Below are 13,888 nucleotides of genomic sequence, written 5' to 3'. Positions count from 1 at the left end.
CTTGAGGGTAAAAGCAGTGGGGAGAGTCCAGAGAGATAAGGAAGAGATAGACAGGGACCGGATTATGGAGAGCCCTGAAGAGGCTTGGGAAGGTTTTAAGCAGAGGAATACATGGTCTGCCTTAGGCTTCTAAAAGGTCATGCTGGCTGTACATGTAGAATAATGGAGGTGAGAGAGATGAATAGGATGGATGATCTTATTTGCAAAGCAGAAGTAGAGACAGAGACATGGAGAACAAATCTATGGCTACCAAGGAGGAAAAGGTGAGATGGGAGGAACTGAGAGATTGGGATTGATGTATATATGTTTTTGACACTATATATAAAGTGGATAACTAGTGAGGATGTATTCCCAATGGTAGCACTGGGAAGTCTACTTAAGGTACTGTGGTGGCCAGAGTGGGAAGGAAGTCCCGACGGGAGGGGGTGTATGTATACATATAACTGATTCATTTTGCTATGAAGTAGAAACTAACACAACGTTGCTTTACAGCAACTATACTCTAATAAAAATTTTTTTAAAATGAAACAACAAAAAAAATCAAGGACCAGAATGAAGCCCAGTTGAAAAATGATTTTGCCTGAGATTTGTGGATTGGGCAGAGGAGTTAAAAAAAGTAGAGGCTTTAAGAAATATATTCAAGCTTAAAATCAGTAAGATTTGATGTTCATTTAAATGTCATCATTCATATGTTTGACATATTTACTAAGCACCTACCACGTGGTCCGCACTGGTGATAGGAATGCAGTAGTATGCCAAACAGATCCCAGACAGATCTGGGCTTGTATTAGGGCAAGAGATGGAATAGGAATGAGTGTATTCTGGATCTGAGGGACCAGCACGGGCAGAAGTCCTGTGACAGGGATAAGGTGAGAGAGGACGGGAGGTGCCCCCAGACTTGTGGAGGTCGATGATGTGAGTGTGGAGGAGGAGAAGCAGATTGCGCAGATTTGGTCCATTGAGATGCTGTGGTCCATTGTGAGCTGAACCCCGGTAGCTCTTGGCCAGGAGATACAGACTTGTGGCTCTTCGTGGTATAGAAGCCGCTGGAGGCAGCAGAGTGGACAAGAGGACCGAGAAGGTGTAGGAAAGGCCGAGAGCAACAAAGGCTGTGTGGCCTCAGAATCAGAGGACCATTTCACCCCGGGTTTCTTTTCTCCAAGGGGAGCTCTGAATCGGTGCATTTTTATCCCCACCTTTCTTAACAAATAGAATCCAGCATCCCGTTTCTTTCCACTCTGCTCAGGGAGCAGTTTCGGGGAGTGGGTGATGTGAGGCTCAGCAAACCTGCCCCAGCTCCATCTGCCTGTGGACGACACAGAGGCCAGAGTGATCTACCTTTCTCCACCCAGGTCAAGCCTGTCTGTGAGAAGCCTATTTCAGGAGTATTAACTGATCAAAGCAGTGGTGGGAGGTGGAGGTGGTATAGAAATACTGATCATTTTCATAGATGGCATGATTTAACTTCCTGCCAGGTATCAGGTTTGCCAAAAAATTCACTTGGGTGTTTCCATAAGCACTCATGGGAAAAGCCGCATGAACTTTCTGGCCAACTCAGTACATCAGCAGGTGCTTTATAAAGATGATCTCATGGAGCTTTATGACCACCTGCTGAGGGAAGCACTCTATTTGTCCCCCTTTTACAGATGGGAAAAGTAAGGCTTAGGGAAGGTGTGGATCTGGCCCGAAGCCCTACAGAGAAGAGCTGACAGAGCCAGGTTGGAACCCTGACAGGATGGATGCTGACAAGTCAAGTCTCAAGGAGAAATGCGAGAGTGTGCATGCGTTCAGAGGTCTTGGAGCATCAGAGGACAGATCAGTAGCAGAGATTCTGGGAGGCGCTTGTCGTTGTGGGGAGGGGTGGGGACAGGAGTGTTTGCCAGCCAGGCTCTTTGAACCTAGAATAGACCTCATTGCCGGTCCACACGGAAGACAAGACCATCCCTTAAGCGACATGGTGGGGGTAGGGGTGGGGGTAGTTCTATTATTGGGCGAGACGTGGAATTACAGGGTTTACAGGGTTGCTTCCGACCTTTATTCTATGATTTTGTATATTTGGAAAGTTCAGAATGCTCTGTGGTTGGGAGTTTCAGTATAATTCTACATTGTTCAGCTTTTTCTCAAGGGGTGAATTTGGCAGGATAATTACCTTCCTTAAAGTAAAAATATGTTGTCATAGGACACAAAAGAGTCCATTTGTGTGATACCCAGCTGACTTCTTATGCAGGAGATCCTTTCCTTTACTGAATTTGATTTTTTTTAATTTATTAATTTTTTCCAGTTTTATTGAGATATTTGACATGCAACATGTATAAGTTTAAGGTGTACAGCATAATGATTTGATGTATGTATCTATTACAAAATGATCGCCATAGTAAATTCAATTAACGTCTGTCACCACACAGTTATAAATTTTTTTTTCCTTGTGAAGGAAACGTTTAAGACCTACTCTTGATAACTTTCAAATATACAATACAATACTATGACCTACGCTTGTCACGTTGTACACTGCGTACCCAGAAGTTATTTTCTTAGACTGGACAAGGAAAGTTTAATATAAAGAATTTTTTTTATTTTTAAAAATTGAAATGTAGTTAATTTGCAGTATTACATAAGCTTCAGTTGTACCATGTAGTGATTCACGATTTTGAAAGACATTTGAAGCCCTAAAATCAGCCAGAAATAACAGCTAGTGGACAGAGAGATGGTTGGAGCTCTGGAGCTGGCTTGTTCTCATAGATACCTGCTGACCAACTCAAAGTTTCTTAGCAGCGAGCCCTAGGTGTCAGATGTACCAGGGTCCTGCAGCTCACTGGCAGGGTGGCACCAGCTGTTCTTCCGTGAGGTGATCCCCAGCCACTGTGTGAGTGACACAGGAGCCCTGGGTACAATGATGAGGAGTTCAAAGGCACAAATGGTCCAGGATCAGATCCATGGGCAGGCTCTCCCATCCTGCTTCTGAACAACAGGAAGTCTTCCAGAGATGGCTCCCAGGATGACTTTCTACCTCCTCCCCTCCAGACCCCAGAGGCCTGTTCTGTTGACTATCCTGGTGTTTACTTCCAGGACATCACTGATGGTTGTGCCCTGCCCTCCGCCCCTTTACTCCCTCCTCATCCTTTTCCTCTTCCTCCACTTGGCTAATGGTAGGTGAGGGGAAGCTTCCAAAGGTTTCCCACCAGACCAGAGAGGGTCTGCCTGGTCCTTTGTGAGGGTACCCATTGTTTGGGACCCTGGGGAAGAATCTATCCCTGCCCTCGCCCCCCTCTTTTTTAACTAGGATGCCTGGCAGATTGCTCAGTTGAGGACCATTAACTTTGGTGGATGCATTAACCCATGTTTTCAGGAGGAAATATAAAGTATGCCTGAAGTTTATTTGTTCAACTATCTACTTAGTAAGAATATTGATTAGGAAGAAGAAACTTAATTTCCCCCCCTAACTTATCAAAGTATTATGTGGCAGCGACAGAAAAATTAGAAAATACCAAAGAAAAATTAGCAAATGGAATTGTGCACATAAAAGAAAATCAGTTCTTAATATTGTCACCAAGAATAAGAATGGTTAACATATTAATCCATGTTCCAGGCATCGCCATTGATGAACAGCTCTGTTTACCAGTCATGTGGACCAGAGTTATAACTCTGGCCTTCCTGCTTGTTAATCATATATGTCTTGGACATCTTAGCCTTTTGGCAGCTCAGTTTCCCAAGAGCAAAATGGTAATAATGGTAGTTCCTGCCTCATGCTGTGGTCCTGAGTATTTGAGAAGATTTGTAAAGGTCTCGGCCCAGTGGTGGGTGTGATAATGCTTGCCAAATGCTAGCCATTATTATTAGAAATGGTGGCAATGGAGAACCTTGCTGCATGGGCCTGGCGCCCAGACTTCTGTTGCGATTATCAATGCAAGCAATACTGAGTATGTCATGCTTTGTCATTCCAGGACACTGAATAGTGTCCAGTGCTTCCCATTCAGGACCTAAAGCTTCTAGTAAGGTGACCAGGTTGTGATCAAAGTTCAGAGACTCATGGGCATGCTGCTGTTTCCCGGCCTGGTCTCCACTGGGGCCAAGAGGGCTGGGAGAGACTCAGTCACAGTAGACAAGTCCCTTGCCCTCCTCCCTAGCCTGTATCTGCTCGCCTGGGTTCATCACTGTCCCTGGGTCCTTCTGGAAGTTTCTAGTGTGAAGACACAGATTCGGTCTGACTCAAAATTCAAATAGAACTTGTTTCCCAGTAATCAGTCCCAGAAGTACACTGACTTCCTTACCCTTTATAAGACTTTTAAATATAAGCACAGAAGGAAAATACCAATGCTCATGAGTGGTTTTGTTTTGAGTGTCTTTTTGGGATGTTTTTTAAAACAGGGGTTCCCAACCTCTGGAATCTAATGCCTGATGACCGATGTAATAGCAGTAGAAATAAAGTGCCCAATAAATGTTATGTGCTTGAATCACCCCCAAACCATTCCCTCCTCTCCCCGGTCCATGGAAAAATTGCCTTCAGCACAACCAATCCCTGGTGCCAAAAAGGTTGAGGACCGCTGTTTTAAAACATCGGTTTGCCTATAGGTGTGAAATACACAGTTAAGAAGAAATGACAGGATGATAGATTTGATTTCAGAGAGTGGGATGTGTCGAGCCGAGTCTCTGCCTGTTGTTTGTGTATCTCTCCCCAAGGTCTAGAGATGCTGGCTCTTTCGTTTTGAGAGTTTGTGTTCTCAGTTGCGCGCAATCTCTCTACGTAAGTTCATGTTCAAGGCAGTGCTCTTTATCTCTTGCAACATCTTGGCTGCTGGAAGGACAGATGAGTTTTTCCTCGCTGTTTTTCACAAGCAGTGAACTGAGGTTCTTTTATGGTTTGTTTTCAGTCCCTGCCACTCCTACTAAGGGAGGAGAAATGCTTCTTGAGGTTTCCCGCTGATCACTGAGGCATAAGTCTTCTGAAAAGAAAACTTGGCACCCGGAAAGCAATTTCAGGAGAGCATACTTCTCCATGCCATTCCAAGTCTTGTGGCGTGGTGGGGTGAATGCTTTCTGGCAGGGAAACTGGAGTAAAGAGATGGGCAAGGATGTTTAAGGGGGTCTGGGTTTGGAGGAGAGGTCTGGGAAAGACTGAGGTGACCCTAAACGTCTGTACACCAGGTGCCTGAGGAAATGATGAGGAGCTACTGCAGTCCATGCCAGCACACACTCTTTGCACAGAACTGAGCTTGTTTTTTATTTTTATTTTTACTTTTTAACTATGCTGTGTGGCATGTGGGCTCTGAACTTCCCCAACCAGGGATTGAACCCTTGCTCCCTGTCGTGGAAGCACCGAATCTTAACCACTGGACCGCTAGGGAAGTCCTTGAGCTTGTGTTGTAAATTTCAGGTTAGATTTTTTTTATAATTGACTCCCACTCCTCAATGTTTATGACCCTGATGAAAGCTCTTTCTATGAGTCATGTCAATATTTTTGTTGATAATTTGTGTGTGTGTGTGTTGTTTGTGTGGTGATTACTGGGCTGTGCAGAGATTTACTGACTTTATGAACACTGTGTGTGTTCCTGACCAGGGTTCTTAAGGGACTGCAGCCTGACTCTTCAGTTGTGTTGGAAGGGTTTGGACCAGGTGCTGAGTCTTTCTGCCTCTGCATGGGTTTCGTGGTGAAGGAAGAGAAGGAAAGACAATGGAATAGCATTTGCGTGAAGTGTATAGGTTGTTGAATTCTTAAAAGGCCTCTAGAGCTTTGTGGTATTTATTGCTAGGCTTCCTCATATTAATTCTGTTCCTTTGGTGCCTCAGCCCCAGGCCCTGCCGGACCCAAGTTTTATACCAGGTGTTTCCTTCTGCCTGAACATTCCCTGAGGCAGATTGAGCATGTTAATATTTCCTAAGTCAGACTTTCCAGCTCCTAATCATTGCAGAGTTCTTGGCAGACTTCCCTGTAGTCTTTATATTCACTATTTATTATCTAGGGTCTTCAACTTGGAGAATTGGATTCAGTCATGGTTTTGTTAGAAACAAGCCTTACTGTGGTTGGAATACCCTGAAATGAAAGGATAGATGGGGAAAAATGTGGCTGCATATGTCCTGCTTGGCTCAGCGAATTGCCTGCCTGTCACACACTGATTTAAATTTGACTTTTAAGCAGAACGCTTTGGAAAATTGAGCTAAGCCAATTCTCAGTGACTATCCCACCCCCAGTCCCGCCCCGAGCATTTCTTTCCTTCTAATAATGTTGCATATTTTACTTTGTCTAGGATTCTCAAGAAAGACATGTCTGACAAGATGTCTAGTTTCCTACACATCGGAGACATTTGTTCTCTGTACGCCGAAGGATCGACAAATGGATTTATTAGCACCTTGGGGTAAGAGCACCTGGTTTCTTGTGTGGCAGGGTTTGTTTAAGACATCAGAACATCAGCTTCAACATTGTGATTTTTCTAGGACATGAATGTTCCCATTTTATTTGATTTTTCCAGCGATGGTTGGAATCACAAATATCAGATCTCATATTAGCCAGGTTTAACCTCTTACACAAAAATGCCATTTGCCCATCCGTTCTGCAAGAGTGAAATCTCATCACTTAGTACTATTCATTCAGAATTATTGTAATAGCCTCTTCTTTCATACGTCAGAGGGAAAGTGCTAAGTGTATGGGATGAATGTTCAGATTAGTATTTACAGACCCAGGGAAGTGCTTTCTCTTTGTAAAAGCGCTTATTTTTAAATGGTGACTTGTTTGTTGTACAAGTAGAGACCAGAACTTCTCAGGTGCTTCTCTCTCTTCTTTGAGGCACAACGTTTTCTGCCTCAGATCACTGTGTGCATCTGAAAGTTACAAATGGCACCAAGTTCTTTAAATCAGATTTCTGGTGTTCTGTTCTTTCTTCAGTTGTTTTTTTCCCCCCAAGTCCGTATAAATACATTCCCTAATGTATTCATTTGATTATCTTTTGCCTTCTCCTCCTTCTATTGTCTGGAAGAGGAAATGAGAGGTGAATTAGTCCCGAAGGGCAGGCACAAGCAGAATGGGGAGTGAAGGTGGTTATCTCTGTAAGAGTTATACATGGTCTGTAATCTCTTTGCATGAAAAGGAGTGGTGGGTGGCATTGTGGTGTTTGGCAAGAGCTGATCTCAAATGTGGGGGCGGGGGAGGAAGGCAACAATTTCTCTAAGAACCTCATTGTCACAGCAGCCAGAACCATCCTTTTTAACCAGACTTCCTATTTAAAGTATGTCGATTCTCTGGTATTTTGTAAAGTAAGTGTATTCCCAGGCTCTCATTCAGTTACTCCATCCTCAAGGAACAAGTTATTTCAGGTAAAGAATTCTATAGCTCAGCTGGATCTCTCCGAATAAAGATTTTATTTTCAAAAGTCGTCCAGTAAAAATGAGTGATCCATGACTGCTTGATCACCAGTCAAGTGGCTTTTTTTTTTTTTTTTCTTAAGCCTTTTTTAAACCTTTTTATACTAAAGACCTATCCTTCACAATATACTTTCTGTTGTTGTTCAGTCAGCAAGTCGTGTCTGACTCTTGCAGACCCCATGAACTGCAGCACACCGGGCTTCTGTGTCCCTCACCATCTCCCGGAGTTTGCCCAAGATACCTTCTGTAGCTTTTGGCAGAGTCCTGCTGCTTGTACCTCTCTGTTGTCCTTTTTTTCTTCTTGGCTGATTCCTTGCTTTTTCCATCTCTAGTTGAATCTTGCATCCTCTTATTTTTCTGCAATAATAAGTAGCAGTGGTAACTACCTGTATGAATCCTGTCCGTGTTTACAGCTCTGTGCTATGTACTGTATATCCACCATCCCTTTAATCCCCAAACAGCTTTTTACAGTGAGCATTATCATTATTGCTATTTATGGGGGCAAAAATCTCTGACCATCAGAGAGGTGAAGTCCCCTGCCCAGGGTTTCACAGCTACGAAGACTGAGAACTTCAAGACCAGTGCTTCTAACAGTTGCCCTTGGTGGGGCCAACTTCCCCTTCCCAGCTTGTCTGACCGCGCCTCTCTGGCTGAATTTGCTCACCCCCATCCTCATGGTCTGCCCACAACTCTTACCTGAGTGCCTTGTTAAGCCTCAGGCCCCCCTTATGCTCCATCTCTGGTCTGTGGCCCTAATTTCTTTTAATGGTGCCACTGCCTCTCCAGTCACCTAGGCTCACTTCCTGCCACTTGCTGAATCTACCGTGTCAGCCCCTAAAATCTTAGTACCTCTTTTTCTTCCAGAGCATCTCCTCTTAGATTTCCTATGAGGTACAGAGTTTTATAAGAGTTTTCATAAGTATTGTGAACAAATTAATAATAAGGTCTTCCCCTTTAACATGAGAATGACCCCTCTTTTTTTTATGTTAAGTTTTGGGCTCTAGTCTTTCCTTTAGATGAATATTTTATTCCCTTGGTTCTCTGCACATATTTGAGGATAACCGGTGTAAAAATGGATTTGGAAAATAAAGTTTGACCTCTTTTTCCTTCTCATATTTTTTACATTTATGGAGCGCTACTCGTGGATGACGATGAGTGGCTGCCAATTTTTGTGGAATCAGCATCCAGCGCTGTTTATGTAACCCAGTTCCATTTATATAGATGGAAGTTACCTCCAAATGGCTTTATTGACTCACTGAACTTTAAACTCACCTAGGGCCTTGGAAGGCCCAAGTGTGTGACATGTAGTGTCTAGAGAAGTGCTTCTCAATCACGTGCGAAACTTGTGAAAAATAAAGATTCTTGGATCCCGTCCTGGAACACGGCTTTAGTAGGCCTGGGGAGGATGGGCACTTGGTATCACTATATTTAAGAAACAAAAAGTCTCATGAACATCTCCCTACTTAGGAATCCTTGAGACCAACTCTTCAATTTTACAGATGAGGAAACTGAGACCGGGGGAGTGAAGTGATACAGTCTGTGTCATGCTACTAGCAGGTAGCTGAAGGCCATCTGCAGTTCATTTTCTTCTAACCTAGAATGGGACCCTTTCTCCTACCCATACCTCCTTGCCTGAGAACTTGATTAATTTACCAAGCCCTATGTTGAATTCCAAGGCATGCCACCCCACTCCCCACCCCTATCCCCAGCTCCTGCCTACACATATTAGATCTGGTGGCGTTTCCTTGTTTATACTTGGAGGGGCTCACAGTGGGCAGGGGTTTATGTATACACTTTCTGCTCTTGATTTGTGCATGAATGTTGAGGCTGTGACCACACGGTCCCTCTTGTTAATGAAGAGAGCCTATGTCTTAGAGCCGAAGGAGGCAAGTTGCTGGTGGACTGTTCTAGAAACTTCGATCCATCCACTAAATAGATACTGAGTACCCAGCCTTGTTAGGAAGTGTGCTGGCCCTGGGTGAAGGGTGGAACCTTCTGGGTCACAAAGCAGGCACGCTTTCTGTCCTCGGGGATCTTGTTGCCTAGTGTATCATTTGTGTTTTAGCCCGGGAGGTTGGGGGGGTGGTGGGGAGGGACAGAGGCCAGGCAGAGGGAGCCTGGGGCAGGAAAGACTTGGGGTCTTCATGAGAAGATGGGGGCTCCGATTTAGGATCTTGAAAGATGTGTGAAAGAATTTTAGGATATGTTGGCAGACTTTGGAAAAGAAGCAGTAAGAGTTAAGGCTGGTTATTTAATGGTAACTTGCCTTTGGGATAAGACATATATTAATGGAAGAACCCCTGGAAAACCGTATTAGCTGGGATCAAGTTTTGTGGCCACTTGAAAAATGAGCCAGTCCTACCAATACCAGTTCTAGGAACTTGGAAAAGTCATGTAAACTCCTCAGAGCTTCAGTCTTCCTCATCTGTTCAAACCAAAAAAAAAATTTTTTTTTAAACAAATCAGTTGTACAAAAGCATTGTACAAGTCATATCGGTCAGTTGGAATTTTAAACATGGGGTCTTTATATATAGTTAGAGGCTGGTTATTTATCTGTAATTTTGTGCACTTTCCCCACTAGTCTTTTTGAAGCTCCAGAGTCCTCTCTTACTCCCATGCTTGTGTGCGTAGGGTTCCTTCCCCTTGAAAATGCTCCCTTCATCCTCCGCCTCTTTTTCCGTCTCCAGTAGTTGCCAGGTTGGCCTCTTCCACCGGCAGCTTCTCAGATAGCTTCAGGCACAGTGAGTTTCTGGCTGTATTTTGTCCTCTTCTCTTACAGCCTGCAGGTGATATGCTCCTTGTCAGTTTGTCTTTCTGGCTCCTGCATGAACCAGCCTTGAGCTCCCGAAGGGCAGGGGCCTGCCTCCCACCCATGTTCACATCCCAGGGCCTAGCTCAGTGCCTGGCATGGAGTGGGCCCCTTGGCTACCATTGGTTGGGTGCAAGGACCTTTTGTTGTGCCCCCGACCTGAGCTTTAGTACATGCTGTGCTCACATCGGGGCTTTCCAGGTGCCTCAGTGATAAAGAACTCACCTGCCAATGCTGGAGATGCAGGTTTGATCTCTGGGCAGGGAAGATTCCCTGGAGGAGGGCATGACAACCCACTCCAGTATTCTTGCCTGGAGAATCCCATGGACGGAGGAGCCTGGTGGGCTACAGTCCATGAGGTTGTAAAGAGTTGGACGCAACTGAGCACGTACACGCTGTTACGCACATGCTCAGGTCTCTTCTGGGCGTGGTTAAGTGAAAAGAGCCACAGAAAACAGTACCTTAATGTACAGTACCATTGCAGAAGCAGAGTCTTAGGCTCTTGAAGGAGGTTTCATTCCCTGGCTGGAGACTAGGGCAGCCTGTTTTGCATAGGAACAGCCCTGAGTATTTGAGTTTTGCCTAGTGCTTAGGGTTTTATTTTCTTAGACTTGGTTTGGTGCAACATTTATCTTTCTTCTCTTTGCAGCCTGGTTGATGACCGTTGTGTTGTGCAGCCAGAAACTGGGGACCTTAACAATCCACCCAAGAAATTCAGAGGTAAGTTGGGGACCATTCCAAGGTGGGTCCCTTGCCTCATTTGAAAATTCATGAAGCCTGTTGCTGTGTATAGATATAGTTGTTGGTTTTTTTTTTTTTTTTTAGTCAGTCATAGGTTTATTTGCCTACGTATTTTTAAGATGTATGAGGCCAGTTTCAGGCTTTCTGAACTCTTAAAAGGCATAAATAAGTTCAGTGTCAAGATCATGAAGGCTTGTATTAGGACCTTCATTTTTTTCACTTGAATACATGCTGGTAAGCACGGATTCAGTTTAAAGCCTTACACTTGTGTTCGAACAAGTAGGATTTATGGATTGAGTCTCAAGGAACATGTGTTTCAGCAGAACTTACTGTTCCATTGGGAGCTTTGCTGTCCTTACATACTTCACCTCGCAGTGAGGAGTTCTTATTATTACTTACCTTTTTGAGTTAAAAGGCACAGGTGGGACAGTCTTCCTGCTGGTGGCCTTGCACTGTTGGCTTTCTTTGTAGACCTCTTGTGTTTGATGTCTTCCTCGGAAGGTAGATTAGTGTATTGCAGGAGGTGTCTAAAATATAATTGGTATCTTAAAATGAGAAATATTTTGTTGTTATTTTTTGCTGCTGTTGTGGTTAGTGCTTCGCAGCTCTGGCTGCATAGTAGAATTATCTGGGAGAGATATTAAGTTACATGGCTGCCCAGGGCCACTCTCCAAACCAGTTAAAGAATCTCTCAAGGTTGGGGGCTAGGCACTGGCATTTTTAGGGCAGTGATTTTTGTTTACAGCCAGGGCTGAGAACCCAGCGGGTTAACTATTTGACTGATGGCCTCTGTCCCAGAGAGTTTAAACCTTGCTGTTTGCAGATTGTATCTTTCGAGTTATGACTTCTTTTTGTTCTTACATGATTTAGAAACTAATTGAGGTTTTTGAATAAAATCTCCAGAAATTAGAATAAAATAGGCGGTTGTTCAGATGGAGAGAAGCCATTTGGAAGGTGTTCCGTGTTGCGCTGCATCCAGTTGGCGTGAGGCTCCCAGGAGCATGTTTTCACCTGGGGAGGGGGCTGGTGGGAGTCTGTTTAAAAAAAAAAAAAAAAAAATTGGCATAAGCATATACACCTCTGTTGCCTTTTTCTTCTCAGTTCTTGCTCCATGTCACCTTCCAAAACAGAATCCTGAATGCAACAGAAAGATTTGATCCAATGATCATAATCCTGTCACTCACTCATAGAATTAAGCCCTTCCTTCTGAATTATATAATGCGTTGCAGTTTTACCATTTAAAAGAGCCAAGCATGAGGGACTCCGTGCCAACATTGAGTGTGGCCACACTCATACTGTGCTGAGGGTCTGCCAGCATTTCTAGCCGATGGAGAGGGTGTACTCTCCCTGGGAGGGAATTGAAGCCCTGGAAGGTGGAGGTTTAGTAGCCTGTCTGGAATCATAGAGTTGCTGACGGATGGACTAGGAGCTGGGATTCTCAACTTGGGCTGAGAAATCACCCCGGGGATGTTCAAAAACACCCACTTTTGAGTTCTACCTCCAGAGATTCTCATTTAACAGGGTATTTGAGATATTTTGAAAATTCCCTGATTGAGTCTCCCATGCAGCCTAGGTTATGAACCACCGCTATTAGGGCCTGAGCTATAAACTCGTGGCTTTATTATGTAGCAGGAAGCTGGTCCACACAGTGCTTTTACAGTTGGGACCAAGTGGAAGGGATGTGGAGCCTATTGCTTGGGTCCAACATGAGCTCCTATCCTATTCTGCACCCGGGCTCTGGGAGCTGGGAAAGGAAGCTGAGGAAGATGTTAGCATACTATTTAGAGTTAACCAGTGGCTGTCTGAATATAAGTTTGCTGCTGCTGCTAAGTTGCTTCAGTCGTGTCCGACTCTGTGCCACCCCATCCCTGGGATTCTCCAGGCAAGAACACTGGAGTGGGTTGCCATTTCCTTCTCCAATGCATGAAAGTGAAAAGTGAAAGTGAAATCGCTCAGTCGTGTCCAACTCATAGCGAGCCCATGGACTGCAGCCCACCAGGCTCTCTGTCCATGGGATTTTCCAGGCAAGAGTACTGGAGTGGGGTGCCATTTATAACATTGAAATAAACAAGATAATAGCCAAGGGAAGTCAGAAGAGATGTGTGTTTTCCTGGCACTAGGATAAAAGTGCCTGGTGCTTAGATGTATATCTGGTGGCTGATTGAAAGAGATTTTTTTTGAGATAAAAGTGACAATTTCTGTAGAGGCTATTTGGAAAGAACCAAACTGGCAACCCACACCAGTATTCTTGTCTGGAGAATTCCATGGACAGAGGAGCCTCGCAGGCTACAGTCTTCAGGTCGCAAAGAGTCAGACACGACTGAGTGACTTTCACTCACTCACTCAAACTCTGTTTATGGCCTGGCTTGGATCCACCGGTGGTCACGTGACAGTGACTTGATTTGTTGACTGTCTTTCTCCATAAATTAAAAATAAAGTGTTCTAGGTTGTGAGGTTCTTTGTACTTGTGGGAAATCTGGTTCAAAACATGCTTTGTAGCTGGCTTTGTGAATGTAGGTCACGGCTGCCTCAATTCCTCGTGGTGAGTGGGAGGCTGTCTGCACACAGGTGAGGGGCCCTGACCCATCTCCCGTTGCAGCCACTGGAAGGTCTCTTGCACCCTGGAACCCAGGTGATGTTTTCCAAAAAGCAACCCTTCAATTGTGGTGTAGTGTTTGAAACATTTTTCTCTAAAACAAAAAGAAAGATGTTTCTTTTGAAAGGGATTACTGCCTTTCCAAATACAGATCCGTTTTGAAGGTTGAAGTCATTTTGATGTTTAGAAATGGTGCATTGGGCAATTAGGTGGCATTTCTTGTCCATTTCCTTGCTGTGCCAATGCACCCTGAAATTTACCAGACACGTATGGAAAAGTGAGATGCTGGCGAGTGGCTGGTTAAAATGATGGAGTCTTTACATGAGCAATCAGCCAAGCTACACGTAGTCATTTGGGTTTGCTGTTGCTTCCTTGCCAAGTTACTTCCT

The 13,888-nt window shown here is 44.4% G+C and overlaps 1 protein-coding gene across 7 annotated transcripts in view; it reads left to right on the top strand.

The window, feature by feature from the left end:
• The window catches only part of ITPR1 (inositol 1,4,5-trisphosphate receptor type 1), a 352,734-nt gene that overhangs the window by 21,680 nt on the left and 317,166 nt on the right, over nucleotides 1-13,888 (top strand). For all 7 annotated transcript variants that reach the window (XM_070777089.1, XM_070777087.1, XM_070777086.1 and 4 more), the window contains exons 3-4: nucleotides 6,243-6,350; nucleotides 10,812-10,882. In XM_070777089.1, the coding sequence (XP_070633190.1) occupies nucleotides 6,259-6,350; nucleotides 10,812-10,882 (163 nt within the window). In that variant the 5' untranslated portion in view covers nucleotides 6,243-6,258. The remainder of the gene's footprint in view (nucleotides 1-6,242; nucleotides 6,351-10,811; nucleotides 10,883-13,888) is intronic.

The sequence above is a fragment of the Bos indicus genome, chromosome 22 (assembly GCF_029378745.1).
Source record: "Bos indicus isolate NIAB-ARS_2022 breed Sahiwal x Tharparkar chromosome 22, NIAB-ARS_B.indTharparkar_mat_pri_1.0, whole genome shotgun sequence".
Lineage (NCBI taxonomy): Eukaryota > Metazoa > Chordata > Mammalia > Artiodactyla > Bovidae > Bos > Bos indicus.
The sequence above is the reverse complement of the archived record's forward strand: the minus strand, read 5'-3'. Positions and strand labels throughout refer to the sequence as shown.